Source organism: Leishmania major, chromosome 10 (assembly GCF_000002725.2).
Source record: "Leishmania major strain Friedlin complete genome, chromosome 10".
Lineage (NCBI taxonomy): Eukaryota > Euglenozoa > Kinetoplastea > Trypanosomatida > Trypanosomatidae > Leishmania > Leishmania major.
In genome coordinates, this window is record NC_007251.2 from 509,801 (window position 1) to 537,603 (window position 27,803).

Genomic DNA, 27,803 nt, shown 5'->3' on the forward strand with positions numbered 1-27,803 from the left:
TCGAGCACTCTCGCACCCGCGTGTGAAGCAGCAGTGCAGTGATGGAAACACCCAGCCGCTGCAGCCAGAGCCTTTGTTGATGGAGGCAAAACCAGCAGCAGCGGCTGCAGGAGCGCCCTGCAGTCCTCGTGCGACGAGTCTGGTCGGCTGTCGCGACGTGTTTTGCCCTTTTGCTGGCCAAGTCCCAATTCGCTTCTCCGTTGTGTCGTCTCGTCGTCTCCGCCATACGCCAAGCACCTCGCCGGATCCCTTTAGCGGCCACTTTCTGTGCTCTGCCGTGCGTCCTTTTCTTCACGGGCATACTACACACTCTCTGCTCTGTATCTGCTCAGTTGGCGCAGCACTGACGCTTCTGTTGCTTCTCCTCCTCCACAAGCAGGCGGCCACCGGGGCCGAGGATGCGACCCGCGTGCTTGGCGCCTGGATTCGCTACGGAGGCAATGCACGTGGCGAGCTGCTGAAACGCCTGCGATACGTTTCTGTTCTCCTTCGCGCTCGTCTCGAGGTAGCAGAGGCAGCTATGGTACCGCGCCCACGCGTCCGCCTCGCTTTTGGCTATTTGGCGATGGCTGCCCAGGACGATTCCCTCGCCCTGCTCGTCGAGGTGGCTCTCTACGAGGTCCAGCTTGCACCCGACCAGGATGAGCGGCGGCACCACCGGCGAGTACCGCTCTAGCCGCTCATACCACTGATCGAGATCCTCGAAGGACTGCCGATTCGTAAGATCGAAGCACAGTAGCGCGCCCTGGCAGTTGCGGTAGAAGGCGGTTGTGAGCGTGACGAAGTCGTCCTGCCCGCTCGTGTCCCAGACCTGCAGCCGCACGCAGCGCGGCCTCTTTTCGAGTGTGTTGCAGCTACTGTACTTGAAGTCCATCCCTAATGTGGGAACGAGGTCGGGGTAGAACGCACCATCGCAGAAGCGGGACGTGATGTTGCTCTTCCCTACACTAACGCTCCCAATCACGATGATCTTGTATGCCAAGTCTTCCTCCATCGTATTTTACTCGTTGGCGTTCGGCCTCCTCCGTTTGTACGCTGCTGCGCCTAGCTGAATAACTGTGGCGGAGGTGGGGATGACTGCAACCGAGATGACACTCGTTCTTCAAACTGAGTGTGGCAAAGAACAGAGGAGAACGCGGCCAAGGCAGGGAGCGAGGAGCGGTGACGCGCAATACAGTGTACCTCCGGTGGTGCTCAGAACAGCAACACGAAGCCGCAGTAGCACCGGCGAGGACACGCAGCACTAAAGAGCGCTTAAAAAGAACGCGCAAAGGAGGAGGGGGCGTCAGTTTGTGAACAATTCAAGGAGGAGGAGCTGCAGGGGAGTGCAGAGAGAGAGAGAGAGAGAGCGAGAGACACGTACACACACGCACACATAAACACACACATACATATACAAGTATGTATATATATATATGTATACATATACGTGTATATGTGTGTATGTGTGTAGGGCAAGTCAGACAAGTGAGGAAGGCGTGGAAAGGAGACAGCGACACGCCAGCTCTGACGCTCACACAAGCTCAACACCAAAGGAGAAGAGAGGGCCGCCGCAGCTACAGAAAAAAAATAGAGCAGAACAGAACAAAGTGGGTGGGTGGGTCGGTCAGCACCAGAGCAGGGAGTGGGGAAGGAGAGGGGTGGGTTCTGGGAGGATCTGTGACGCACTGTCACTGTTGCCACCAATGTGCATCCAGACACACTCTCTCTCTTGTGATGATAGGCCACAGCAGTAATGACGGCAGCAATGGACAGCAAAGCACTCGCTCTCGCGCTCTGCGGCGTTGCCTTGCCCTTGGTGACTTCGTAGTGCGTGTGCAGTGTGCGTATGTTTGCGGGTGAGGGGGTGCGTTTCCGTACACGTATCGGAGGAGGCAGGAGATACACAGGCGAGGGTAGCTCAATGGGTACGCGTGACACCGCCTGCGTGTATGCGCGGCCATGTGTGCGCGTGCATCCATAATAAGTGCACCTAAGCTAGTGCGCGTTGTGTTCTGACAGGCATGCGGAAAACATACGTGGGCGGAACAGGCAGCGTTAGAGGTGGCGGCGGCGTACTCGTCCTTTTCGCGTGCGCACAGACGCGGAACTGCCCGGTAAAAAAATTCAAATTTTTAAGAGTCCATTTGATCAGAGAATATAAGTTCAGCTCCGCTCTATCCGGCTTTGTCACAGCGTCCCCATCGCGTGGTGCCAAGCAGCAGCAGACAAGCGCTACCACAATGCCCGCGTGGGCACCGCAGCACAGCCTCTGCCTCATACTCTACCCGTCCCCTGCCTCGCAGGTCGGGTCGCCTCACAGCCGCCCCCATGGTGCCGGGAGCCACCTGATGCATCCCCCTCGAGGTGGCCCAGGCGCCCCACACCTGCAGGCAGCGCCAGGGCGAGGTGAAGATGCATTGCAGTGGCGTCGACACTTTGCCCATGATATGGATGGGCACAAGCGTGTTCGCTGTCTCAGGCCGCTCCAACGCAACGCCATCCACTACCCCACCGCCGACATCAGCAGCCATGCATCGCTCTGACATCCCGAACCGCATGGGTGATTGTCACTGGCACAACCAGAGGTGGCTTGGCATCGACAGGGGTTAAGACGACGCCAGGCTTCCCCCCGCGCAGAGTCGGGGCACTGAACCATGAGACCACACACTGAGGCGTCTGCATACGTCATGAGGGCATGTGGCGAAAACGAGCTTAAACATCTGGTGTAGTGGAAACAGCGTGGAGCATAGCGCAGAACAGCGGATGCCTTGAGGAGGCAGAGATACACAGGAGGAGGAGGATAGGCACTCCCGGTGCGTGACAGCAGCTGAACGCTCGTTGTTGTGGTTGACTGCTGTGCATCGATTGGAGCATCACACATGCTCATGCAGGCATGTGCAGCCATATGCGCCACAGGAGCTGAGGCATCGGCGAGACCTTGCCCTCATCTCTCGGCAGAGAGAGAGAGACAATGGGAGAAAAGTTCAACACGTTTACAGAAGGGGGATGCGCGATGCACTCTACCGGTACCACGTGGGGTGCGCCTCCTCCAATTTCTGCCGGAGACAGTGCACACGTGGTGCCTCGTATGGCGGCGAGTTCACAAGTGTAAGGATATGAAAGGCGACGCCGGCAAACAGGCCAAGGGCCATCACAATGACGATGACAATGCGCACCGGCAGGAACTTATCAATGACGTCCGTGTTTGACGGCAACTGACGTTCTCGGTAATAGGTCACAGGTACTACCGTGGTGGTGTTGGCGGCAGGACCATGCGGACTTGTCAGGATGCAGCCGTACACCGTGAAGGGCAGCACGGTGCAGCCAAGAATGATGAACAGGGACGACTGTGGGGCTAAGTAGGAGCCCACGAGCGCGATAAGTATGGCCACGCCAACGGTGACGAGTACCGCGAAGGTGCCTGCGCCGACACCCAGTATCATCCTTTGCAAGCGTAACGGGGTGGGGTGGGTGGGAGAGCGCCGCGGTAGGTGCAGGTCTAGCTATCTATCTGTGTGTTCACGTGTATGTCGTCCCTCCGACGAGAAGGATGTGGACTCTATAAAGACGGCTTGCTCAATGTCACCCCTGTCCAAGCACACACACGCACACACATCCGCTGAGACACAAGGGCATAGCAGCACGACTAGCACACAAAAAGAAGTGCTCGCACGGATTGGCGTGCGCTCGCAGGATGGTGAGGGGCTCCCAGCGCGCACCAAACATGAAAGGAACACGAGAAGGGTAAGACGGCCTATGAGAGAGCGAGTGCCAGAATACCGAAAGAGGCAACGGTGGGGACGGGGAGAAGCACAAAGGGGGGGGGGAACAAAAAAAAGAGGGTGGAGGCTCTACGGAGCCGACGTCCGCTGGAAGCCGCGCAGCGACGTCACGGCGCACACATGCGCACGCACAAATAAAAGAAAGGGCACCGTGAGGGGAATGAGGAGGATGAGCGAGAGACAAGCGTGTCAATTGTCTGGACTAGAGAGCACCAGCTCCACGCCATTCGTGCAAGTCGAATGCCCATAGGGCTGACGCAGATGCAGCGGCAGCAGAGGGCGAAGAAAGGAGAAGGGAGGCCTCTCCATGTGCACAACAACACAAACACGGGTGCAGACGGAGAGGTCTCAGCTCACATGGTATCCATGCCACCTACTTTGTCCTTTCGGCCTTTCCTTCTGTGCTGCCCTCCGCCACGTGGGACGCGTGTGTACTGCAGGCACAGAAAGCAGTGACATTCTCCAATGCTCGACGCGTGAAACCTCGGTGTCGCCCTGTGTGTTGCTCATGCTCTTTCGTTCTTTGGGGCAAAACCACAGTGCGCCCGACTCGGCATCAACTCTCCTGTACAACTGTGCGTCTGCCTGCATGTCGGTGCCGCCTTCTACACAGAAAGAAGCACCACGTGGGTGATGATTACACACGCAAACCAACTTCAGAGACGCGGTGGAGGCGTGATCAGTGGCATGGTGGAGAGGGAGAGAAATAAAGAGAGAGGCCCTGCATACACACACACACACACACACAGAGACACGCACCGACACGCACGCAAGCGCACGCGGCGAGCTTGAACCGATTTTTAGCTTCGACGTGCCGGTGTATTCCCCCCCCCTCACACACGAAAAAGACAACCAAAACATACGCCCACACAGCGACAGCTCACCTACCGCTGTAGCACTGCTGCTAAGCCCTGGTCACCTGGGGCAAACCGTGCTGTCATTGAATCGGGGTATGCGTCTTGCGGGCACTTCTGGTCCTTCCTCGTCCCTCCTCCACACATGCGCTGCGCGATCGGTGCCAGACGGATGCGAGTGGGCTGCACGCCTTCATCCAAGTGGTCCGCGTGCAGGGTCCTGCTCGAGAGTGGAGGCGGTGGCGTCTGCCGTGCGGCTCGTAGGGGGATGCTGACCTGCCGTCTCAGACTAGCAGCAAGCTCCTTGGTCCATGCAGTTGGTGCCGACTCCTCTGCCGCTGACGATTCGGCAAGCTTGCGAACTTCGATGTGGTGTTTCCATCCGCAACGACCGACGGCAGACTGAAATGAGAGGTGCACGCGACGGGCCAGCAGCGCCAGCATTCGGGTCCAAGATACGCGGCCACATGCCGTCCCCCACCGCTGTAGGGCCCGCTGTGAGAGCGCCATGAGAGGAAAAGTGTGCAGCACGAAGAAGAAACGGAGAAAAGAAACGATCCCGTGTGACCGCAGCTGGCAAACACGGACCTGCGCTCACAGAAGAGAACACGGTCACAATATACATGGGCTGCGAGAACAGCATCCTGCCATGGCACCGGCACACGCGGACACGTATAGTCGAGCAAACAATGGAGTTGGTACATCTTCTAAAAACGGAGGAAAACACACGCAAAAGGAAGGCGAGACTCACTGGGTCAACAGCAAGCAGCAACATGCCTCTGTCAGCATCAGCCAAAGCCGCCGAACACGTAGCGACTACAAGCACCGATCCCAGTACTTGAAGTAGTCCTCGTCTACCGCGTTCTTGTAGAGCTCGTCTAACTGGGCCTTGCGTTCGGCTGCTGCCTGGGCCTGCATCTTGTGCGTCTCCGCCAGCTGCTCGCACTCAGCTCGGCGTTCGCGCTCGCGCTGGCGATCGAGAGCGTTTGCCATTCGCAGTTGCATGTTTTCCTGCAGCGACCACTGTCTTTGCTCCTCCACCTCTAGCAGACGACGACGGCGGAGCTCACGGAGCTGCTCATCTTGGCCGGCTCGCAGGAGGGCCTTCTGCTTTTCCGACATGCCCTTGTAGCGCTCCGCCATGACGCTGGCGCCAAGCTCGCTGACTACGGTTTCGCGCTCGTTGAGGAAGTCGCTGTCCATCTGGTACGCCATCTCTTGCAGACCGAGGCGAGTGTCTTCCTCTTTGGCGCGCACAGCCTCGCGGCGCTGCTGCTCAGCGAGCGCGCGGTTGAAATCGGCCCCGTTCTTTTCCATGAGCCTGCGCTGCTCCGCCACCTTTTGCTCCACCTCGTACAGGCGGTAATTCACCTCCTCGTTGCGGTCGTCGAACGCGCGGTCGCGCTCCTGCTCCATCCACTTCTTCGCGAGCTTCTCGTTCACCTGCTGCTGCGCCCACTGCCGCTGCTGCCGCCGCTGCGCCGCCCTGCGCGACGCGTAGTCGAGATCCTCGCCTTCAAACTTCTGCAGCGACGACGGTCCGTTACGAGGGTCGTCGTCGCCGATGCGTGCCGGCAGCTCCTTGCGCCGTGCCTCCGGGTCGTTGAGGTCCCACTCGCGGCCCATCTCTTTCTTCTGAAACGTCTGGCGGTAGTCCTGCAGCTCCTTTTCTCGAGCTGCGCGAATGGAATTCACCTCCTGCTGTAGCGCACACGCATGGCGGTCCATCAGGAGCGCCTGTCGGTCGTAGTAGTCATTCCTCTCCTTTTCCAGCCGGCGCAGTGCTTCCTTCTCACGCACCTGCGCATCCAAGGCCTCGCGGTCGATACCCATCTTGCGCACCTTAGGGTCCTTCAGTCGCTCCGCCCTCTGCAGCATAAAGAGCTGCTTCTTAGTCTTGGTGTTCATCTGGTTCGAAGCGCTGGCTGCGTTGTCGACGGAGCTTGCGGCTGCGATTCCGCGGCTGTTGGTCGCAGAGAACAGATTTTGTTTCTCCACCGCCGAGTCCATTTGTGCGTAGCTGTGCGTGTGTGTAAGAGGTGCAGAGATGATGAGGAGGGGGGGGTGCCTTTGGTGGACACCAGCGTAATGCAGAGGTGTAGAAGAGGAGCGATAGAACAGAAGAGGAGAGCGCAAACACAAGAGCAGGCTCGCCGGACCGGATATGGCGATCGACGAGCGCCCAACGAGAGTCCGCGTCCGAAGTACACCCAAAGAATGAGAATGTTCTCAAGCAGTTGTAGGAGGTGGATAGACAGCGGGCAAAGGGATGAGAGCAGCAGCTGCGGCGGCAAACAATAGATATGGTGAGCGCGCGGTGAGGTCCAGCTGAGGAGGTTGTCGAGTGGCAAGGTACTCCAAGGCACCGAAGCGGCAACTGGGTGACCGTCGAAGCGAGAGAGGGAAAGACGACAGGGTTGAGAGAGGCAAAAGGAACAGGAGGGGAGAACGCCGCAGTTTAATCGCAGGGAGACACTCGTGGCATACAGGGAGAGGGAGTGAGCCAGGATGAGATGCTGCTGTTGCTGAGGGAAGGAGAAGAGGGCCTGGAAAAGGAAGAAGGGGAGGCAGGTGCGCGCAACGTGATTGCGACGCAAAGGACGGCCTTCACTTGAAAAGAAACTCCCACCAGTTGTGGAGCCCCACCGTCTTCCTCTTGCTCCGCCCCCTTCCCTACGATACAACACTCAGGCGCATCTCCCCAGCCGGATGTGCAGCGGACGGTGAACGGCACGGCGTGTGCAAATCTGCTGCGCGTTCACTTTTCTTTGCTTCTCGTTTTCCTTTCCGTTTACTGTACTGCGTGAGTCTACACCGACCCGCACGCCTCACGCGTGTATCATTCTGCGCTTGGGTGGATGTGTGTATGAAGACGTGGGGGAGGGCCCGCATGCGTGCATGAGCGTATGTGTGTGTGTGTGTGTGTGTGTGTGTGTGTGTGCATGTGTGTGTCTCAGGCGGAAAAACGATAGCACAGCAATGGAGGAGGAAGTGGGCAGTGGGCGGGGGCAGCAGCGGAGCGCCGCCGCTGCCGTTCTCTCATCTCTAATTGGCTACGTGGGCTCTGTCGAATGATGACGACACCCTCGGGAGAGGGAAGAAAAAGGCTCATATGCGCTACTGTCGCGACTGGTTCTGCTGCATGCTCATCTCACGCATCGGCTTCTACAGCTGCAGTGGCACCACCGAAGAAGTCGCACAGCTAGGCAGGCGAGAGCGGCGACAACACTCCAGCCGCCGGATCGCGCTACTGCTGCGGCTTAAACTCCACTAATGGCGACGCTGCCGAGCACTTGAAGCAAAACTTGCGGTTGTTGCGGTTGACACCTTTGCAGTTTGGGCACGTCCACAGTGTCGTCTCCTTTCCGGGCAGCGGCGGCGGCACGGGCTTTGGCTGCTGACACTTGTGGCACACAACGGCGCCTCTAAAGTTCATCTGCCCACACGGACAGGCCCAATCATGCGGATCCTCACCCGGCAGACTCGGGCGGCGAACGCCAGGGGGGAGGGGAGGGGCGGGGGCACCACACTTGTAGCACTCACGCTTGGATTGGTAGTTGACTTCACCACACTGGCACAGCCAGTCGCCCTTGGTCGGCTCACGACTGCGCTGCCGTCGATGGTTGCCAGCGAGGCGCCGTGCGAGGCACAGCGGCGTCGCAGTGGAGAAGGAGCGCACGTACGTGCACGCGTTACTGCTCGTCATGGCCATTTCTGCCACGGTCCCGGAGGTTGCAGGGTACACGACGGCAGCCGCGGCGGCGCCACACGGCCGGCGCAGAAAACGCGCCCCTAGTCTACCGTGACCTCGCAGCATATTACGTAATCTCCCTTGGGCTCTCCGTGCGCGCCGGTCTTACGCGGGAGGAGGAGGAGGGGCTTCGATTGATGCCTGCCTGTGCTTGTTTGTGCGTTGTCTCGCAAGGTGCCAACGTCGACACAAGCAACAGAAGGATAAGAGAGCGGTAGAGGGGGGAGGGGGAAGAGATGAGACAAGAGACGAGCGGTCGCACAAATGTCCTTTGCCTACCTCTCGGCCCTTCACACGCCACGAATTGGATCGCGCACCACTCTACAGAGGTGGGGGAGAGAGGGAGAGCGATACAGTGTCGGGGCAGGGAAGGTGAGTGCAAGGAACAGCAATGCTTGTGCGTCCGGCAGGTCTCCCGAAGACCGCAAAGGGAAAGAGCCTAGGGAGAGCGATCACGTGGAAAGGTTTTTGTTGTTGCGCGCGGCGGGACAGTGCCGCGGTGCCGCTGCAGATGGCGCATGTCAGCGGCAAGTTGCGGTCTCTTTCTTCCGTGCCGCTCTTCCTCACCGCTGCATGGACACAAGAAGGCTAATCACGCGCGAATAGGTGGGGTGGGGGGGTGGGGGACACATGCAGGGGATAGGTACAGAGAGCAGGGAGGGAGCGGTACAGGCGTGGATATGCCGCTTGCAAAGCCAAGAGGTGAAGGGGGAAGAGGGCAAGGAGGTGGAGAAGGAGAGGAGCTGCTCGCGAAGAGGATTCGCACCACAGACACACGGGACAATGGTCCACACACCCGTTCATCTCTGTCAGCCGCTTGCGTCTTGCCACTGAGCAGAAAGGCACCGCAGCTCGTGGCTGTGGACCGCTGCGCTATGCTTGCTGTTCCTCCTTGAGTTAGCATTTCCAGCTCGTCCTCGTCCTCTCATCTCTGACCTCAAACACTCAAAGACACTCGCACACACAGGTGTGGAAATCGAGAGAGCCACACGCCTCTCTGCACTCCGACACCGTCGTAATCCCTTCCTCTACCACGTAGAGGGGACGGGCTTGGGGGGGAGGGGGGGGGAAGGTGCTTTCGCTGAGTCGCAGTTTTGCTTTCTCCTTTTTGTGTCGTGGATTAACTGCACGTATAAAATGGTGGAGAGGCCGAAGGAGGATGAGGAAGGGGAGGGGAGGGCGTCATCCTTCCACACCAAGAGGATCCTCTGTCTCTGCTCGCGCGTGTGTCTGTCTCTCCCTCTCTGTGTGCTACTGTGTGAGCACCGTATCTCTCAGCATGCAAGGCCGTGGAGAGAGGGAGAGAGACAGGGGAGGCGGATGACCCGTTGGGCATCATCGGCCCCTCCCCCGTACCGCCTCTGCCATGGCCACCTTTGCACAAGATGCCCAGCACGACCCTTGCGTAAGAGGGCCACTCACCGCCCTTCTCTCGCACGCTTCCCAGCTCCGCGCTAGAGCGATTCCTTCAGCGTGCTCATGAGTGTGTGCAGGGCGTTTGCAAGCTCATCCACTGTCTTGCTGGTGATGTCGCCGTTTCCAGTGACGTGGCGCTGAATATCTGAGAACTGTACCTGCAACGCATGCGCGGCGGCCGGTGTCGTGGCACGGGAGCAGAAGTACTGCGCCACTTCGCCCACAGCGCTGCCCTCCACGTAGAACAGAGGAAGCAGCAACTTCCTCATTCCGTGGTTGTCAACCGCTACGGAGCGCTCGAGCGCGCATGTGACAAGACGGTGAAAAACCATCGCATCCGCCCGCAGCAGCGTTGACTTCATGACGGCCGCCTGCTGCAAATCCTCTATCGGATACGCAGTGCGCACCCAACAGCAGTTCACGAGGCGGTCCATCGCCTGCAGCGCGTCACTCTGCTGTGCGGCTTCGACGGCGTTGATGCTGGCCGGGAAGGCAAGCGACTCCACAAAGCCAACGACAGTGAACACCTCCGGCGGCGGCTGCTTCGCCCAGAAGTCGTGGAAGAAACGCGCGGCCAGCACATTCACTACCTTGATCACAGCCGTGCACACCTTTGAGCGCACCATGTACTCATGTACAGGCAACCTGCACAGCAGGCCCCACACACTAGACAGCAGGTTCGTGAGCGCCGTGTCCTCGTAGAGCTGCAGCACCCCCAAGTTGCACCACCCTCCCTGCAAAACGTGGTAAGCTGCCAAGAGACCCAGTCGCATCACCTTCCACCCCCACTCCACCAGCGGCGGCGACGGGGTCTGTGCGCTTGGTCCCGTTGCGCTGCCCCCCAAGATAAGATGGACAAGCCGTGCAGAGCGCACCACCACCCGGCTCACATAGCGAAATATGTGCACGGGTTTCGCGCTCTGTGCCCCAAAGACGATGCGCTGGTTCTTGTTCAGCGCCATCTCATTCACCAGCTCCAGGAGCTGCGTTACAGTCTCCTCGCCGCAGCTGCTCTCTAGTAGCACGGCGTCGGCTACAGGATACAGAAAAGGCTCGATCATATCCATTACTACTCGGTACGGTCGGCGTTCCGTGCAGCTCAGGATGCCGCGCATGTCGCAGAGCGCCAGCGTCAGGCGGTCAGTGCTCTCCGCGCTAGACCCGCCCGTGGCAGCCCCGTACACTGCCTGTGAAATGCGCGCCAGCACCGGCTCCATGAGGGTGTTCACTACAGAGTCTGTGAGCGCGGAGGCGTCGAGGAAGCGCACTTGTGCCACACATCGAATAAACAGGTACCGCGCCTTGAGCGCTACCGGGTGCTGCAGTGGGGCTGGGATGGATTCGTTGTGGAGGTTCATCAGATACGTGTACGAGCGCGTCTCCTTGAGCAGCCGCAACACACTCGAGGTGGAAGTCCACTCGTCCAACAGCTGCAGCGCCGCCACGCGCACCTCGTCGGGGATGTTTGTCGCACTGAGTACTGTCCAAAGCGCGTGGACGGCAACATTCAGAAAGTAGGCACCAAACGTACCTGCTGTATCCATCTCCCCGCACTGCCGCAGCTGGCTACTGAGCTGCTCGACAAAGGCAGAGGTCTTACGGTTGGACACCACGTACACCGACACGGTCTTGGAGAGGATTGCGGCGAGAACACGCGTGGTTGCCGCCGCGATATGCCCACGAACGGGGCCGGGGACGCTGTCGAGAAACACGACATGGGTGGAGAAGCGCTGAAGCAGTATGAGGCTGTGCAGGAGCATGGCAAGAACGCGGACAGCACCGCTGTCGATAGCGCCGTCGGCGTGCAGTGCGGCGCTGAGCAGATGCAGAGACCACGCCGCTTCCTCCATAAGCACGATGTGGTCGATCGAGACAGCAGAAGCGTTCGGGCGCACGTGTGCCAGCACGGATTGACTTACCCGCTCCGAGTTGGCCTCGAGCATCTTCCAGCCCTCCTCGCCGCACCCTATCACTACCTTCAGGAGAAACCCGACCTCAAGTCGGACCCCCTCCTCGTCGTCGTCCAGCATGTACTCGACTGGCATGCTATTGGAGTTCACCTGTCGCATGGCGGCGGTGTCGCTGCTCATGAACTTAGCCAGCTCCATCGTGAACATTTGTACGCGGCTGTGAAGGCATTCGAGGTAGCAGCCCACTACCTGCAAGCCACAGTGCAGCATCTCCGCCGTGTCCTGCGTGGCGTACGACTTGGCTTCGATGAGGCGCGCCCACACACTTAGCAGGGACAGCAGTGATGTCGAGGCGTGCTTCCAGTTGGCCAGGCACTGCCTTGTGAAGCTGCAGAGGGACCGCAGCCACGGCGAGAACTCCGCCAGCTGCATGAGTTCACGGAGGTCGCAGTTGGGCTTCATGCGATTGAGAAGTCGCGCGAAGGCGCTAAGCGTCTCCTCGTCCTCCAGGTGCAGAAAGCGCTCCATGACGAGGTGCGTCTGTAGCAGGACTATCGCGTACCACCGCGGTCGCAGCTCCACGTCGGTGAAGAGCGATTTGCGCAGACTCACCAGCGAGGTCAGTACCTCCAGCAAGGTGTGCGCCACATCCGGCTCCAGGTCGGGAATTCGGTACACGAACCACAGCCGGTCCATCAGCTGCAGGTCCAGGAGGTCTGCTGCCCAGCTATCTGGATACGTTCTCGTCACCGGATTCTCCTCGGCCTCTATTTGCATGGTGTCGCACGCAAAGTCGAACTCTAGCACGTGCTGCGCTAGCCTAAGCCCGGCTGCCATGACCGTTCGACAGCTCGGCTGCACTTCCTTCACTACTCGAACGGCTAATCGGAAAACACTGAGGAGGTGGTCATCGCGGAAGGACTTCGCAATGCTCACGTCAGTGGCAAAGGTGGCCATACGCCGCTCACTCAGCGTGATGACAAGGTCGGCGAGCACCTCGCAGCCTACGCGAAGCCGATCGCCTTGATCACCAGCTTGAATCGAGGAGGAGCACGATGCGCACACACTTGACGGCATCTGGGCCAACGTGTGGGAGTAATGATAACCCCTCTGAACGGCCACGCACACGAGTTGACGCAACGCCAGCTTAGCTGCCGCATTCAGCCCGGCATCCCGAACGCACAGCAGCTCATACACGCTCAGCGTAAACTGCGTCAGCTCGTCTGCATCCACAAACAGCGTCTCCAAGCATTCTGATGCGGCACGAGACACAAAGATTATAGAGTACGCGCTTGTGGACTGCTGCAGGACTGCCATTAGCAGGTGCAGCCCAATCTCATCGATGATGCGACGCCATCCATCGACAGTCACCTTCAGGGTGGCCCCCTTGTCTCCCGAGTAGAGCTTCAGGCAGAATGCATCTACGTCGTCTATTCTATTAAACTCTGTCATTCATCTACAGGTCCCTCTAGTGGTTTTCTTCTGGTTCGCATGTGAGCAGTGCACACGCACGATAGAAAAGGGAAGAGCGGAAAGGGAGGGGGAGGAATGTTGAGACTACCACTACCAGCACCACCAGCAGCACACACACAAACGTGAAGGAGTGGCGGGAGGAGATAAAGGGGAATGATCACCTCGAGTAAGAGCGTGCGAAAAGAGCAGCCACCTCGCACAGACAGGCTTGTGTGCTTGTGGGTATGTATGCCTGCTTCTACGCGTATGCGAGTGCCGATGTTTCCGTCACCGTGTCCGAGAGTTTCCGCTGCAGGGAAAAAAAAGGGGAAGGGGACGGGTGCGAGTCGTGAGAAAATGTCACGAAGCTGGAAAAGTGCTCCGTGAGAGAGAAGAGGGGGGGGGGGCTCGGTGGCACAGCAGTACCTCCGACCCACAGAGTACGGGCATACACAACAACAGCAACAGTCGATGACTTGACTACGTGAACCGCCTACTCTGATAGCAACAGAAGAAAAGGCCCAAAGAGTGATGGAATCACGTGTGGTGCTTGCTGCTGTGTTTTCTTTTAGTGTTATGTTGTTTCCTTCGAGACAGCTTGGCCAGGATGGCCATGTCGTGCGCAAAGACAACCAACGTAGAGCAGATGAGTCGGGGATACGTATGTGACGCAGGGTGGTGTGTGCGTGGGGAGGGGGAGGGTCGGCAGGAAGGGGAAGGGAGAGGGGAGGAAAGACACGAGGCGGATGGCGTGGCATAGTCACGATGTGAGGTGACGGGCGCAGTAACCGTGGTAAGAGTGACGGGTAAACAGTGAGAATGGGGGCTGAAGAAAAAAAGAGTGCAGGATTTGTGCGAGAGCGACAAGCCAAGCGTACCGGAGACCAAGCAAGGCGACCGAGAGGAGCAAAACTACAGAGACGAAATTTACATGTGACCAAAGGCACGGAGTCTCCGCTCTGCCAGGCAGTAACGCAGCAATCATCTTTGCAGGCCATCGGCAGTGCCACCGTGCCGAAATACATGTGTGAGTGCGCCCTCGTCCCTCGTCTACCTAAAACGGAAAGAGCCGCCTTCTTGGCCCCCCCTGCTGTTCTTCGTGCATCCTCTTGCACAGCAATGAATGCCCTGCGACTCGGCTGGGAGTCACAATGTGCAATGAAGAGAATGAGAAGAAACAACAACTCGTGTGCAGCGCAGTGGCTCACGTGTAAGGATGGCGGTGCTGGTGGATGCGTTAACGGTGGCGGCTATGACCACTGATAAACGCTGGTGTGTAAAGCAGTCGAAAACAGTCAGTTGATGGTGCGGGTGTCGGGGTACTGCTTTCGCAGCTTGACCTCTTTTCACATCCCTTCTTGGTAGCTGTTGTGTGCTTTGGGCATCACAGCCTCAATGCTGCAGCGGGGAGAGGGCGGGGGTGGCGTGAAGAACACGCAACAGACCCTGCCTCTTCTTTCCTTTCTTTTGCCTCGCCGCAGGAGTCGCGAACGGCCCTTCCGCCCCATTATGAGAACTCGCGACGCAGAGGATTTCCCTCGCTGCTCTGCTGGGCAGCGGAAACGCGGTATCCACGGGTTGCCACCTCTCGTCCGTATGGGGTGGTGTGCAGGCCGGCAGCAAGTAATGCGTGATACAGTCGCACACGCGGATCCTTCATAATCTGCTCATCGGAGAAGCCCGTGATTGACGGCATCACGGTCTGTGCAAGCGTCGTGTACCGCTCCGTTTGCGCGCTCGAGGAGGTCGCTTTGAGGAAACGCTGCGGGTCGGCCTCCACGCCGATCTGCTTATCAACAGACGCAAAGAAACGCTGAAGTGCATCCTGCTTCTTGGCCCGCAGCGCTAGCACTTCTTGCTCGCGCTTCTTCTTCTCAGATTGCCGCTGTTCGTCCCGCTGGCGTCGGTACTCAACCCGCTCTTCGTTGCGGCGCATACGCGCTGCCTTCTCCTCCTCCATTGCCTGCGCCTGCAGCTCCGCCAGTTCCCGTTCCTTCTGCCGGAGCGCCAACTGCTGCACTTCATATGCCTCAAAAAGACGGAGGCGCTCTTGAAACTCGATGGCACGTTTTGCCTGCAGCGCCTTCTCCTTCGCTGCCGCTGCTGCTTGCGTTCGTTCCTCGACGCTCTGACGTTGTCGCACCACAGCCTCGTAAGCGGCGCGCTCCTCTGTGAGATGTGCGCGCCGCCGATTTTGCGCTTCTACGCGCTGCCGTGCAGCCTCTGCCCTCTCCTGCCGCTGCTTGTCCGACTGCTGGGCAACGAGAAACGCAGATTCGCATGAGGACAAAAGAGAGGTGTTCGTTCGCTGAAAGTCTGACACGGCAGCCTGCGACAGCGCCCGCGCTTTCCGAAGCGCTATAGACTCCTCAATGGCCACGTGAACTTGGGCGGAGGGCATGCCGGGGTACACCGCCGATACCCGCTCTGCCAAGGCAGTCATGGTGGCTGCCGAGATATCAAACTGTCGTGCGCTCTGGCCCATCTTCACGATGAGCCCCACAGTCCGAAGAACGTCCTGCGGCGTTGCTGCTACCGTGGGGACGCGGGCGTCCTCGATACGGGCCAACGTATCTTCCTCCGCGCTCTTCAACGCTGCCTCAAAGGTAACGCGCAGCTGGTGTGCTGGGTGGTAGCAGTCGCACAGTGCCGCAAATGTCAGCTGTGCCTGCCGGGCAGCAGCACGGCACTCGACGACGGCGTTTTGTTGATGCTCGAAGCCCGCAGAAGGCGTAGCAAGTTCCTCTATGCTCGCCTCGCACTTTCTGAGCTCCTCCGCAATCCACTCGCGAATTTCAGCGACCCGATCCGCCGAAGCTGCACCACTAGAGCTAGTTTTGGGCTGCTGTGCAGTGGACGTGTGCCGCAGGGCACCAACCTCCGTCAACTGCTGGGACAGTAAAACTTTCAGCGCCGAAAGTTCCAGCTGGTGGCGTTCACCGTCAGCGCCAGGCACTACATTGCCGAGGCTCTTCTCTATCGCATCCAGCGCCGCTTCGCAGGCTTCCTGCTCGCAATTGAGAGCGTCGCGCTCTTGCATCCACTGGGCAGCACGGCGACCAGCCTCCACGTCACTTCTCAGCTGCCGCACCTTTTCCCGCAGAGAGCTTGCTGCTTCCTTGTGCTTGGCGCTTCTTTTCTTCCATTCCTCCAGCACAGCGGATTGCACACTGGCGTCCGAGAACGCGTTGGCGCTGGTGGAGCCACGCATGGAACACCCTCTTATCCGCGAGCGCCGTACGCGCACGCAGATTCAATAATGTGCGCAAACAGGCTAAGGTGCAATGTCGCAAATGGAGAGACAGAGTAGGCAATACACAGAAGATAAGAGGGAGTCAGGGTAGAGATTGACTGCGCCGCATATTCGTGCGCTTCACCGCTGGGCTCAGGTGCTTGCCGAAAGTGCAGTCACTCGATCAGAAGGCTATGACACCGCAGAAAGGGATGCCATACAAGCACCAATGGATTGTTCACCAGGAAAGTTCTGAGCTATGATTTTAGAAACAGCCGAAGAAACCCAAGAAAAGCAATGCGCGACTGCATCGCACACAAACGAAAAAAACAAAACAAAAAGAAATGAGGCGAATGTGCCATCGAGAGACGAAGAAGAGACAGCAAAATGAAAGGGAGAATGATATCAAAACATAGGCATGTCGCACTCCGATCCACGCTCCCAATTCTTCTTGACTGGCGAGCTCCCTATTTCTGTGGAAGAGTACACCGACTTGGTATCCCTCCACTCGCCGCCGCGATACCACTGGCGCCGGCACAGCTACCAGTGAGAATCCTGTTGTTTGCAAGTCCCCATCCGGTATCACGACGCACGGATAGGTAGACTTACGTATCCCCTCTTTCCGTCACCCAAGGGGGTGGGTGGAGGAAGAGCGAAATGCTTGCAACGACTCAGCTCCTCGAAATCTGAAACGAGACGAAGAACAGAATAAGGGAGCGAGAAGAAGTGCCTGGTGAAGGCATGTCGTTCGCATGGCGGAGAGAACGTTCACACCGACTCCTCCTCACCATACCGTTTTGCGGTCCGACCTCCCTCTTTCATTCCTGTCGCAATCGTTCAACCCCCGCCCCCAACAACAACAACAAAGCAAAGATGGGATGAAGAAAAACGAAGGAAACAAGACAAGGCGACAGGCTACGAAAACGAACATAGCGCAAAAAAAAACACTTACCTGTTCAATGAAGCGGAAAAAACGGGAGGAAAAGTTCGATGATTACAGTAGACATGGGCGTGGCAACGATAGCACACGCCGGGGCGGGGCCGCCTCACTTGTTGTCATGAGCGAGGGGGGAAGCGCTGGGTATTTCCGCCAACAGAGGCCACATGCCAGCTAGTGCAGGGGTGGCTTTTGGGTGTGCAGTTGAACCTTCCCGGTGCTGGAGAAGGAGTAGCTGCACCTTCCGGCAAGAATCTCACGGCTTTGATCTGTGACGCCCTGCGGAGCTAGCTTTCGTATTTTTTCTCGCGCCGCAGCGGACGATTCGCAGATGTTGCGAAGAGCAAACTCGGCCCACTCTACCATGCCCGGATTCTCCTCGTCGATCTGAGTAGCGGACAGGATGTTGAACAGAAACGTGTCGCGCTCGACAAGTGCTGCGTTCACATCGACGTTGTTGTGGGTCAAATTTGCTATGAGGCGCATGCACTCAGTCTTGAAACCCTCTGGAAAGTAGCAGAGCTCGTGATCGCGTTCCATACTAAACACCTTTTCGAGGTAGTCAAGGACATTGACATCTAGCATGTACTTCTGCAAATCTCTTCGGAGGTAGTGGTGAGCAAGCAGAACAGAGGAGAGAACCTCGAGGGAGAGGAGAGAGAGGTGAGAGCCTCGCTCAATCCACGCCACAGAGCCTGCCGCAAAATCCTCCACACTACTGTTTCGGAGCACCTCAGGGGACGTCATGGACTGAGAGGAGGCAAGCTGCGAGGCCGGCGAATCCGCGTCCCCTTCGCCCTTGCGCCGCCGCCACTCCAGCAGCGTTTGATCGTACACGGCTTTCGCAGTACCTAAAGTCAAATCAACCATCCGCTGCAGCACGTGCATCAGTTGCGTCATAGGATCGGGCTTCGTCTCGCCACTTTGGTAGGCGGCCTTCTCAGCAGCTTGCTCGTACTGGAACTTGAATGCCATATCACGCAGGCTGTCGAAGCTAGCCAAACAGATGGAGAGAACGTCATCGATCTTTGGCCCAATCTTTGTCAGCTCCTCCTGGTTCACATCGGCAATCCGGCCCTTTGAAGCGACTGCCATTGATATTTTCACCTTTCGCTTATCTTCGTGTCTTTCGCGTTTAGAAAAGGGACTGAAATGTGTGGAAGAGAAGCTGATGGTATCTGCTACACTGTTACTATTCGCCAACGCATACAGAACAGGAGGGGTATACTTTCACTGTGTTTCGGGAAAGTCTCGAAAACGGGTATTAAGGCTTAGTGCAACGCGGTGCAGAGACGCTGCGTGGCAAGAAGCGAGAGAGCAAGAACCAAGTGGGGCACGTTCACAAACCAAGATTGGGAATGAGAGGGTAGCGGAGAAAAAAAAAACGGGAAAGGCCTAGTGTCCTGCAGCAAGCAAGTTAGGCATCAGCATCTCTTCCAGCTATGAGCGCGATGAATAGAATCCACCTAGCAGTGGCATGCACTTACCAGGGTAGCCGCAATAGCTTGATCAGAGTCGGAGGATAATTCCTGCAACTCGCATGCATAGGTAGCACGTACATCAATCGAACAAACGGCTTACTCTTCATTTTCTTGCTGTTGGAAACAGGATGAAAAAAAAAAGTGTGAGGTTTGTCCGTTTGCTGAACGGGAGAAAGCAACGTGTGTCAGTTGGTCAGTCATTTTTCTTCCCTTTTCCGTTTAAGTCTAGCTAAGGCACTGAAAGCAAAGCTCTCACTCAGTACTTTCAGCGAGTCAACACTCATCGAAAACGCGAGCCGACACCTCCGGGCTTCTTCCCGGAATCTGGCTGAGAAGTGACGCCACCGCCTGTATTGCTCACCTCCTCCAGCTTCACACCTGAGGGATTTGCCTCTAGAAGGGCGCGCCCAGGCCCGTCGATGTAGTATTTTGGGTTGGGGCAAGATGGTACCTCGCAGTATATCGGCGCGCAGGCAACCCACTCGCCGGCAGCGCGGAACTTGTGCCCGCACGGGCACTGCCACTCACGCTCCTCGAAGAGTTTGTTTGTCATCGCCTTTGCTTGATTCCACGCCTCCGCAAAGGTAGGCGGCGCCGCTCCAGAGGAGGTTGTAAGAGCGTTTCCCGCGCTCAAGCCGACACTTCGGCTCACCATTGTCTTCAGCTTATCTATAAAGACCATTGTCTTCGCGTGATTCACTACTGAGCCTAAGGTCAAGAATTCCATGAAAACAGAGAACACGAGACGGAGAGGAGTGAGAGATATGGGTTGCATGATCTCAAAGGGAAGCGTCACACCCAAAAGTGACGAAACCGCGCGCGCAGCCAGCGCATACGTCCGAGCTACCACAACACAGTGCAGGAGTAAACATCCGGGCATCGCACCATCAAAAACGATTGCTTCGCCTATTTCTTTGCCATACACAGCTTCTTGACATTGATAGCCGGTGAAAACTCCGTGAGTTGCGTCAGGATTCAGTGCCCTCACTCTGCGTGGGGCGAAGCCAAGCGGGCACCTGACCTTACCAACGCCGGGCCACTTCTGACGATGCCAGTGACAATCACCCATGCGGTTCGGGATGTCAGAGCGATGCATGGCTGCTGATGTCGGCGGTGGGGTGGTGGATGGCGTTGCGTTGGAGCGGCCTGAGACAGCGAACACGCTTGTGCCCATCCATATCATGGGCAAAGTGTCGACGCCACTGCAATGCATCTTCACCTCGCCCTGGCGCTGCCTGCAGGTGTGGGGCGCCTGGGCCACCTCGAGGGGGATGCATCAGGTGGCTCCCGGCACCATGGGGGCGGCTGTGAGGCGACCCGACCTGCGAGGCAGGGGACGGGTAGAGTGTGAGGCAGAGGCTGTGCTGCGGTGCCCACGCGGGCATTGTGGTAGCACTTGTCTGCTGCTGCTTGGCACCACACGATAGGCAGGTGACGAGCTGGGGGTAAAGTGGAGTTGAATTCTCGCGCTACAGCAGAATGGCACGCTGAGAAAGAAAACAGAGAGAATAAATATCGCTGAATACTCCGCCAAGGTGGTGACAAACAAGGCGAAAAAGCTCAGAGTCGAAGAAAGGTCAAAAATTCATTTTCCAGGTCCGCCACGGTAGCCCTCAGGGAAGAGAAAGGCAAAGAGGTCCTGCGTCTTGCGCCACGCCTGACGAGCGCTCTGCAGTCCTATTTGGACCATCCAGAAATGGCGTGGTGTCGCCTGGCGCTTGTTCTCCGGGCGACATGACTTGGGGTCTATTGCATAAGGATGGCGGCGGAGAGCTGCAGACCTTCGCATTGTTTAACGTATTATATCACACTGCTGTACTCACAGTCTTGAAACAGAGTAGGCCTTTGTGGAGATTAATCAGTGTTTCATGAAAGAAGCGCCGTGAAAAGAGATGCGAGAAGAGAAGCTGATTTTTTCCATATCACAGAGGTTGCAGAGACCTACGGAGATTCAAGAATAGTAACCGCATAAGATAAAGCTGTTGCATACTTTTCGTTACCACCCAAACGACCTACTCAAAGCCATTCACCACCCCTTGGACCGAAACACATGAACGCGGAGACATGTGCAAGCCGCACGCAGCTTCCGCCCGAATGGCGAAGAAATGATCGGGTCTCTTCTAGGAATGAAACCGAGAAGAAACAGCATGTATTGTATTTTTTGTCGCGTATACCAATGTAACTTTCCTGATTGCAAAAAGAGGTATTTCAGCTTGTTTCTCACGCAAAACGGTGCAAAAAAGGGGGAAGAAAGCCGAGAAGTACTCCGAATACAGGAGGCCCATTACCTGAAATCATCTCAATGCCGTTGAAGGAACTGGGCCAGTGACGCCGACCCAAACTCCATTGAAAGGTATCCATCGAGTACTTTTCTTCCATTTGGCATCCATTTAACGTAGCAGAGCATCGGCACATACAAAACTTCCAAACTTGACCGCAGCCATGATGACTGCGGCTCACGAGCATCAAGAACATCGATGATAAACGTACGCTTCGTCTTCAGAGCGCTCAGAGTGTTATAAGCCTTTAAGCTGTTGACGTCCAGCGAGTCGTGAAAAAACAGATAGTGGCTCGAGTTCCCATCGGTAACGGCGTTGATGATATCCTGTGTGGTTGTGCATGGTCGAAGAACTACATCTGCATTTGCAATCCGACCAACTAGAAAGAATGCAAAGAGAAGCGTGAGGATTTGAATACGTCGCATTTTCCTTGTGCTGATTAGGTGCTGTCTATCTGGTGTATGCTTACGAGAAACTGGAGAGAGAGAAAAGCGGGACAGATGAGAGCGCTACTCGATTGGATGTAAAAAAAAACACCAGAGATGCAACCTTTTCCTAAGCAGGTAATCCCAGTGATGCCTGCGGCTCCCGTTCGAGCTTCAATACAGGGATATACAAAAAACTGTCATGAAGAAAATACAGAGGATGATAGAGCCTAACGCACTGCATCTTTGCCATCACAGAAGGTGCCTTTTTTTTCTTCGTCTGCTGAGAGTTCTTGGCGATGACGCAAAACCATATACGCCCCACGGCGCGACGCTCTTCAATAGAGTGAAAGCACGTAATTGTCTTTGTTGAGCTCGCATCATCTCCAAAGCAACGAAGAAGGAGTCATAAAATAGTAGACAAGGTCGTCTGGCCACAGAGTGCCTATGATCTCTTCAGCGCTTCAGCTTTAGTGCGGAGAAGACGAAGCAAGTCTGTCACTTCCGATTTCGAGCACCCAACCGTTTCGTGAGAGGAAAACGCACACACAGGCATTTCCGCTCTAGTAACGATTTCCTTGCCGTCGCGCACGTCCAAGAGCTGTGAGTACGCCTCGTTAAGGTGTATCTCGATGAGATCGTCAGTTGCGTCGTACGCTAAGACACAAAAGTCATCCAACGGAACCGGTACTACAGGAAGTGTGTGCAGCTGCACTTCAACGTCGAAGTGCTTGAGAAGACCACTGCTCAACCACGAAAAACGACGCGAAAGGTCCGTCGTCGAAACACGCAGCTTTGACTCTATGGAACCTTCTTTCACAGTGTAAAATATGGCGTCTCGAATGTTGCCGTTCATCTGCAGGTGAAGGACAAGATTGGAACCGTTTGCAAAACAGATGCCAGCGTTTTGCGAATCCACCCTGTATGCAAACAACGCGATCGAGTTCGAGTCCGAGTCTCGTAGGACGTTGTCTTGACTGCTAAATAAAAGTGAGGCTACGAGACCGCTAAACGGGGTGTAGCCGGCGGCATTGCCGCATTCGAGGCAGTAGTCGGTACCAGTAGTTTCTTCATGATAAAATGGGGCCTCAAGAAAGTCGTGATGACAGTGGTCGCACGTGTAGCCGTCTTTGTAATCCGGCTCAAGTTCGAGTGGAAGCCATCTATAGTGTCGGAGAACCATCTAGAAAAGGTTTCTGTAAATGTATACCATCCGCTCCATAGCTTTCGAGCTTTCCGCTTTTTGGTGTTCTCTCCGGAGAGAAAGCTTAAAGGGAGGTATGAAAGCAAACAACCGAAAAACGCAGGATAAAATGATAGAAATGAATGAACACAACAAAGGCACACATGCACAGACTCCGTATTTTGGCATTTGCCGTGGCGTGGAGCCACAGAGCAGGCTTTCTGTTCTCCCAGAACACAAAGGCGATCGACACACCACGTGGTCAAACTTCAACGGGTGTTTCGGACTTCTTCTTGCCTTGTTCATTCGCAACTGAAGTATGCACCGCAAACTCAACGAAATCAAAACAGCAAGGTAAGCAAGACTAGATGGAGTTACCCAGATCATGGACATTATCGCGAGTGTGAAACAGATATTCGGCGAATTCGAATGCAGAAAAAAGCATAGCCATACGATTCATCTCCTTGCAGATCCCCTGTGATGCTTCACCGGTCGTAGATACTGTAGAACGTTACTTTCCAGAAGCATCCCCCCTCCCCAGGTGTGTGTCAGTCCCCCTTCCCTTTTGAGTCACGCTCGCTGGTTCGCTACCACCGAAGCATTCCTAGCTCAGTCGGTAGAGCGCACGGCTCTTAACCGTGTGGTCGTGGGTTCGATCCCCACGGAGTGCGCTTTTTCACAAAAAGCCAACGGGGCTCGTGGCGAAAAAACTTTGCGCAGTCCGGGAATCGAACCCGGGCCTCCCGCGTGGCAGGCGAGAATTCTACCACTAGACCAACTGCGCGTGACCACACACACCCTCACGCTTTTCTTTCAAAAGCATGACCCGCGCCGGAAAAACTCCTCCCGTTGGATTCGAACCAACGACCTGTAGGTTAACAGCCTAACGCGCTGCCGACTGCGCCAGGGAGGATCTGTTGAAAACCTATGCCACCGAAACACGAGACAAGCACCTACGAGAACAAACCCGGGGGCCACTCAGCAAGGTTGGGTGGAATAGCATTCCGCTTTCCGAAGGCAAGACAAAGTGGTCGCGGACTCGTGTCTTGGCATCTGCAACAGCGAAAGACTGAACGGAGAATGCAGCACCTATTCCTCTTTCAACTGACAACTCGACTTCATCTGCTATCATCCCCTTTTCACCCCTTATACAATACATTCGGGTTGTTGTCGTGGTCTGGGAGAAAAATGGAGTCCTCTCTCACAGCCGGTGGGGAGATGCGCATGAATTCCTGCCGCCTCTGTGCCTCCCCCTCAGTAACCCTCTTCCACACAGACAAGATGCGGGAATACTATCGCTGCCATCAATGCAGTCTCGTATTTGTGCCAGATCGCTTCATGTTGTCAAGCGCGGAGGAAAAGGCCGTGTATGATTTGCATGAGAACATCCCTGGTGACGCAGCCTACGAGAAATTTCTCTCCCGCGCAGCCCAGCCCCTCGCCGATTACCTTTCCGCAAAAAATCATTCTCGAAGAACGCCGTATCAGCCTCAGGGCCTCGATTTTGGATGTGGGCCTGCACCGGTTCTCGCTAAAATACTCTCCGCTGCTCCTTACAACTTTTCCATGGACGTCTTCGATTTGTATTACTTTCCAGAGACTCGTTACTGCCTTGAACGTGCAGAGCACTACGACTTTATCACCGCCACCGAGGTCGTGGAGCATTTGCGGGATCCGCTTTCAGTGTTTCGCACACTCTGGCATTCCATCCGTCCTGATGGCGGGGTTTTAGTCATTATGACGAAACGCGTCCACGGCACGATTGAGCGCTTTCGTAATTGGCACTACACCCGCGATCCTACGCATATTACGTTCTTCCACACGGCATCATTTCAGTGGCTCGCAGATTCGCTGCCATCCAACGGCGAAACGTGCGAAACGCGCTTTGTTAGCGCCGATGTGGCGCTTCTCATTAAAAGAAAATCAGATTCATGAATCTTCTCAGTATGCGACCATCGGGCTCCTAGTGTTAAAAATTGGTAAACCTATCGAAATGTCGACGAAGAGCCGATCCTTTCGGCGAAGAAAAAGAACTCTGTTGTTCAGCACCTGGAATGCACTCAAGCTACTATACTGAAAGAAAGGCTCCATGCTGCCTTCCAGCAGCCCTGCTTCCGCGAATCTAGCCGTTTTCACACCCAGGGAGAGTTTTTGGTGAAAAATTTTCATTTCTGGTCTTCTCTGAGAGTTTTCCTTCATTCCGAGCTCTGGTCCTTTCTCTCTTTTTTCTTTTGCTTCGCTTTACTCCTCTGTTCTTCTGCATACAACGGACCTACACATCTACCATTAATTCAAAATACTCCCGCATTCATGCAAGCCTTACGTCATAAAGCAATCGATCAAAAGATTCTTTCTCCCTTTTTAGCACTGTGTTGTTCTGTCCCTGGTGACACATTTTCGTCCTTCTCTCACACCACGTCTTTTCTTTCAAATATTCGCTTTAGTTTCTTTCTATGTATCTGCTGGACGCGTACCTCAAGGTGCAAAAAATGATATTCATCTGCTGAATTCTTCAAAACGATAACCCTCTAACGCATTTTCCGACTTTATGTGAGCCTCACTTCGCTACAACATCTTAGTTCATTTCGCACCCTTTCACACGCATATATTGCCAGTTTTCTCTTTTCCCCCCTCGCGTTCCGGGTCTGTAGTATATCGCTTGTCTGCTTTTGCTGACGAAAAGCAGAAGGGGAAATGGGTTCTAACGCATCGCACACTGAACCCCAAGTGCCGAGGGAGTGCACAATGGTAGCGAAGCGAAAGGAATTCGAGCTGACAAAGGTGATTCAGGAGGCCACCTTTCTTACCTTCAAAGGGCTGGACACACACGACGTGTACAACTGCTGCGTTCCCTTTAAGATCAGTGGCACCTACCACATCTTCGGACGCGTCGAGCGACGCAGCGAGTGGGTTAATTCTCATGTCCGCCTCTTCCGCAAGACCGGACACGACGAGTACACCCTTGTGGAGCACGCGATGCAATATCAGCTGGAAGACCCGTTTCTTGTAAAGATCAACAACGAGGCGCTTTTCGGTGGTGTGCGTGTCACAAAGGACCATGGAAAAGTGTCCGGCTACGTCTGCGATTTCTATCGCGGCAAAATAGACGACCTACACTATTTCACCTCGGGCCCACAGAACATGAAGGATATCCGCCTCGTCGTGCTGGCGGATGGGAAAATTGGTGTGTTTTCCCACCACAAGACCAGCAACACATGCATCACCGGCTTTACCATTATTGATTCACTCGACGATCTTTGCTCGCAGGTGATCGACTCTGCAAAGCCGATCGACCACACGCTCTTTGGTGACGCGTGGGGTGGTGTGAACCAGCCGTACCTCCTATCAACAGGTAAAATCGGCTGCATTTCTCATCATGGCTATCTCGACACGGATGCACACGGTGAGGTTATCAACGTGTACTGCATCACGTCCTTCGTTTATCAGCCGTCAGCCAATAAGTGCTACGACTACAAAATTCTTGGCACAAAAAACTGCTTTCCAGATTACCCGGCGAAGGCGCTGAAACTGATAGACTGCGCTTTCGTCTCTGGTATCGTGATGCGTGAAGACGGCAAGTGCGACCTGTACAGCGGTGTCGGTGACACCCGTGAGGGTCGAATGGTGATCGACTACCCGTTTGAGGGACACGGTACCATTGCCGACGATCTCGACTTTTGAGGGTTCATCCACTATACGTCCAGTGATGACAGCAACTCAAGAGGAAAAAAAAGTAAACATAGTAACCCCATTACGTTCACCGCAAGAATTGTTGAAAATAGTTGCAAGTTTTTTCTTTTTTGATTTCTTTACTGTACTACTTTCACTTCTACTATATTCATCTCTATCACGATCTCCGCTTCTCTAGCGACTCTCTCCGTCTATATGTCTCAACTTCTCTTTTCGTTCTCGTTGATCCATAGCTCTCGTGTCTATGCGCATCACTACTGAGCATCATGACCCGCATTGACGTTCTGCCACTGTTAGCGGTCTGGCCCAAGTGGGCGTTTTGTCCTTTTCCGTAACCCGAACCGTGCTTGGTGCCAGGCACACCTCAGTGTTTGGTGTCTGTTTTTACTACCCCCATTCGGTGGGGGAGCCAAGCAGCCCCCCTTATCCCTGCCAATGCTTAACCGCTTCTCGAGGTGCAAAAGTTTATTGCCCAAGACCTAGCAGGTCAGAACGATGCATGGCTGCTGATGTCGGCGGTGGGGTGGTGGATGGCGTTGCGTTGGAGCGGCCTGAGACAGCGAACACGCTTGTGCCCATCCATATCATGGGCAAAGTGTCGACGCCACTGCAATGCATCTTCACCCCGCCCTGGCGCTGCCTGCAGGTGTGGGGCGCCTGGGCCACCTCGAGGGGGATGCATCAGGTGGCTCCCGGCACCATGGGGGCGGCTGTGAGGCGACCCGACCTGCGAGGCAGGGGACGGGTAGAGTGTGAGGCAGAGGCTGTGCTGCGGTGCCCACGCGGGCATTGTGGTAGCGCTTGTCTGCTGCTGCTTGGCACCACGCGATGGGGACGCTGTGAGGGGCCGGGAGAGAGGGTGGAGTGAAGCTGAACTCACGCTGCATGTCAGAATGCACACGTTGAGGAAAACACGAATCAGCCCTTTTCATTGATTAATTCGGTATGTTTTGGTGCTCAACTCATGAAGTACCTCAATTGTGACTCTTTTTGTTTGAAAGACAATTGTTCGTCACTGTCAATGCCGGTCTTTTTTTGCTATATCATACAATTTATGCGACTCAGTCGCTTCCAGCACTTTTTTTTTGCTGGGCTGCGTGAGTTGCCAAGCGAGATTGTCTGCTTTGTTTTTCTATGCGTCACTGGTTTCATTGTTTCACATGAGTTTATCCCTCCATGCCTTTTCGTTCTGTGAAACACATGCCTTAGGTTCGCGAACGATACCCTAAAAACGGACAATAATGCACAGATGCGATCGTGGCTCTATTTGTCGCAATCTGAAGCGAATCAGGAACCACCTCCGAATCATCAAACGCAGCGTCGGTTGCTTTATTAGTAGCATCAGGCTATTGTCCACGGCTGAAAAAAAGCGCCGCGCGACGCTTCTCCTTTGATGGCTAGCTGGTCGTTCTCTCTGCATCTTTCGAAG

General features: G+C 55.7%; 12 protein-coding genes and 3 non-coding genes across 15 annotated transcripts; 3 read left to right on the forward strand and 12 right to left on the reverse strand.

Annotated features, from left to right (window-relative positions):
• Positions 1-328: 328 nt before the first annotated feature.
• On the reverse strand, positions 329-994 carry LMJF_10_1170 (putative small GTP-binding protein Rab7; the record flags this gene model as incomplete). Its single annotated transcript, XM_001681399.1, has 1 exon — positions 329-994. The coding sequence occupies one exon, from the start codon at positions 992-994 to the stop codon at positions 329-331; it is 666 nt and encodes a 221-aa protein (XP_001681451.1).
• A 2,008-nt stretch (positions 995-3,002) lies between these two features.
• On the reverse strand, positions 3,003-3,425 carry LMJF_10_1180 (conserved hypothetical protein; the record flags this gene model as incomplete). Its single annotated transcript, XM_001681400.1, has 1 exon — positions 3,003-3,425. One exon carries the CDS (start codon positions 3,423-3,425, stop codon positions 3,003-3,005), a length of 423 nt encoding a protein of 140 aa, XP_001681452.1.
• A 2,009-nt stretch (positions 3,426-5,434) lies between these two features.
• LMJF_10_1190 (flagellar protofilament ribbon protein-like protein) lies at positions 5,435-6,628 on the reverse strand (the record flags this gene model as incomplete). The annotated part of the gene is made up of 1 exon (XM_001681401.1): positions 5,435-6,628. One exon carries the CDS (start codon positions 6,626-6,628, stop codon positions 5,435-5,437), a length of 1,194 nt encoding a protein of 397 aa, XP_001681453.1.
• A 1,237-nt stretch (positions 6,629-7,865) lies between these two features.
• LMJF_10_1195 (conserved hypothetical protein) lies at positions 7,866-8,435 on the reverse strand (the record flags this gene model as incomplete). Its single annotated transcript, XM_001681402.1, has 1 exon — positions 7,866-8,435. The coding sequence occupies one exon, from the start codon at positions 8,433-8,435 to the stop codon at positions 7,866-7,868; it is 570 nt and encodes a 189-aa protein (XP_001681454.1).
• Positions 8,436-9,823: 1,388 nt separating this feature from the next.
• Positions 9,824-13,012, reverse strand: LMJF_10_1200 (conserved hypothetical protein; the record flags this gene model as incomplete). The annotated part of the gene is made up of 1 exon (XM_001681403.1): positions 9,824-13,012. The coding sequence occupies one exon, from the start codon at positions 13,010-13,012 to the stop codon at positions 9,824-9,826; it is 3,189 nt and encodes a 1,062-aa protein (XP_001681455.1).
• A 1,642-nt stretch (positions 13,013-14,654) lies between these two features.
• LMJF_10_1210 (conserved hypothetical protein) lies at positions 14,655-16,358 on the reverse strand (the record flags this gene model as incomplete). Its single annotated transcript, XM_001681404.1, has 1 exon — positions 14,655-16,358. The coding sequence occupies one exon, from the start codon at positions 16,356-16,358 to the stop codon at positions 14,655-14,657; it is 1,704 nt and encodes a 567-aa protein (XP_001681456.1).
• Positions 16,359-17,163: 805 nt separating this feature from the next.
• On the reverse strand, positions 17,164-17,310 carry LMJF_10_1215 (hypothetical protein; the record flags this gene model as incomplete). The annotated part of the gene is made up of 1 exon (XM_003721735.1): positions 17,164-17,310. The coding sequence occupies one exon, from the start codon at positions 17,308-17,310 to the stop codon at positions 17,164-17,166; it is 147 nt and encodes a 48-aa protein (XP_003721783.1).
• Positions 17,311-17,490: 180 nt separating this feature from the next.
• LMJF_10_1220 (conserved hypothetical protein) lies at positions 17,491-18,411 on the reverse strand (the record flags this gene model as incomplete). The annotated part of the gene is made up of 1 exon (XM_001681405.1): positions 17,491-18,411. The coding sequence occupies one exon, from the start codon at positions 18,409-18,411 to the stop codon at positions 17,491-17,493; it is 921 nt and encodes a 306-aa protein (XP_001681457.1).
• Positions 18,412-19,077: 666 nt separating this feature from the next.
• LMJF_10_1225 (conserved hypothetical protein) lies at positions 19,078-20,010 on the reverse strand (the record flags this gene model as incomplete). Its single annotated transcript, XM_001681406.1, has 1 exon — positions 19,078-20,010. One exon carries the CDS (start codon positions 20,008-20,010, stop codon positions 19,078-19,080), a length of 933 nt encoding a protein of 310 aa, XP_001681458.1.
• Positions 20,011-21,946: 1,936 nt separating this feature from the next.
• Positions 21,947-22,684, reverse strand: LMJF_10_1227 (hypothetical protein; the record flags this gene model as incomplete). Its single annotated transcript, XM_003721736.1, has 1 exon — positions 21,947-22,684. One exon carries the CDS (start codon positions 22,682-22,684, stop codon positions 21,947-21,949), a length of 738 nt encoding a protein of 245 aa, XP_003721784.1.
• A 598-nt stretch (positions 22,685-23,282) lies between these two features.
• On the forward strand, positions 23,283-23,355 carry LMJF_10_TRNALYS_01. The gene has a single exon. It is a non-coding gene; the product is annotated as a tRNA-Lys (tRNA).
• A 42-nt stretch (positions 23,356-23,397) lies between these two features.
• Positions 23,398-23,468, reverse strand: LMJF_10_TRNAGLY_01. The gene has a single exon. It is a non-coding gene; the product is annotated as a tRNA-Gly (tRNA).
• Positions 23,469-23,524: 56 nt separating this feature from the next.
• On the reverse strand, positions 23,525-23,597 carry LMJF_10_TRNAASN_01. The gene has a single exon. It is a non-coding gene; the product is annotated as a tRNA-Asn (tRNA).
• Positions 23,598-23,872: 275 nt separating this feature from the next.
• LMJF_10_1228 (hypothetical protein) lies at positions 23,873-24,619 on the forward strand (the record flags this gene model as incomplete). Its single annotated transcript, XM_003721737.1, has 1 exon — positions 23,873-24,619. The coding sequence occupies one exon, from the start codon at positions 23,873-23,875 to the stop codon at positions 24,617-24,619; it is 747 nt and encodes a 248-aa protein (XP_003721785.1).
• Positions 24,620-25,378: 759 nt separating this feature from the next.
• LMJF_10_1230 (conserved hypothetical protein) lies at positions 25,379-26,365 on the forward strand (the record flags this gene model as incomplete). The annotated part of the gene is made up of 1 exon (XM_001681407.1): positions 25,379-26,365. The coding sequence occupies one exon, from the start codon at positions 25,379-25,381 to the stop codon at positions 26,363-26,365; it is 987 nt and encodes a 328-aa protein (XP_001681459.1).
• Between the last annotated feature and the right edge of the window lie 1,438 nt (positions 26,366-27,803).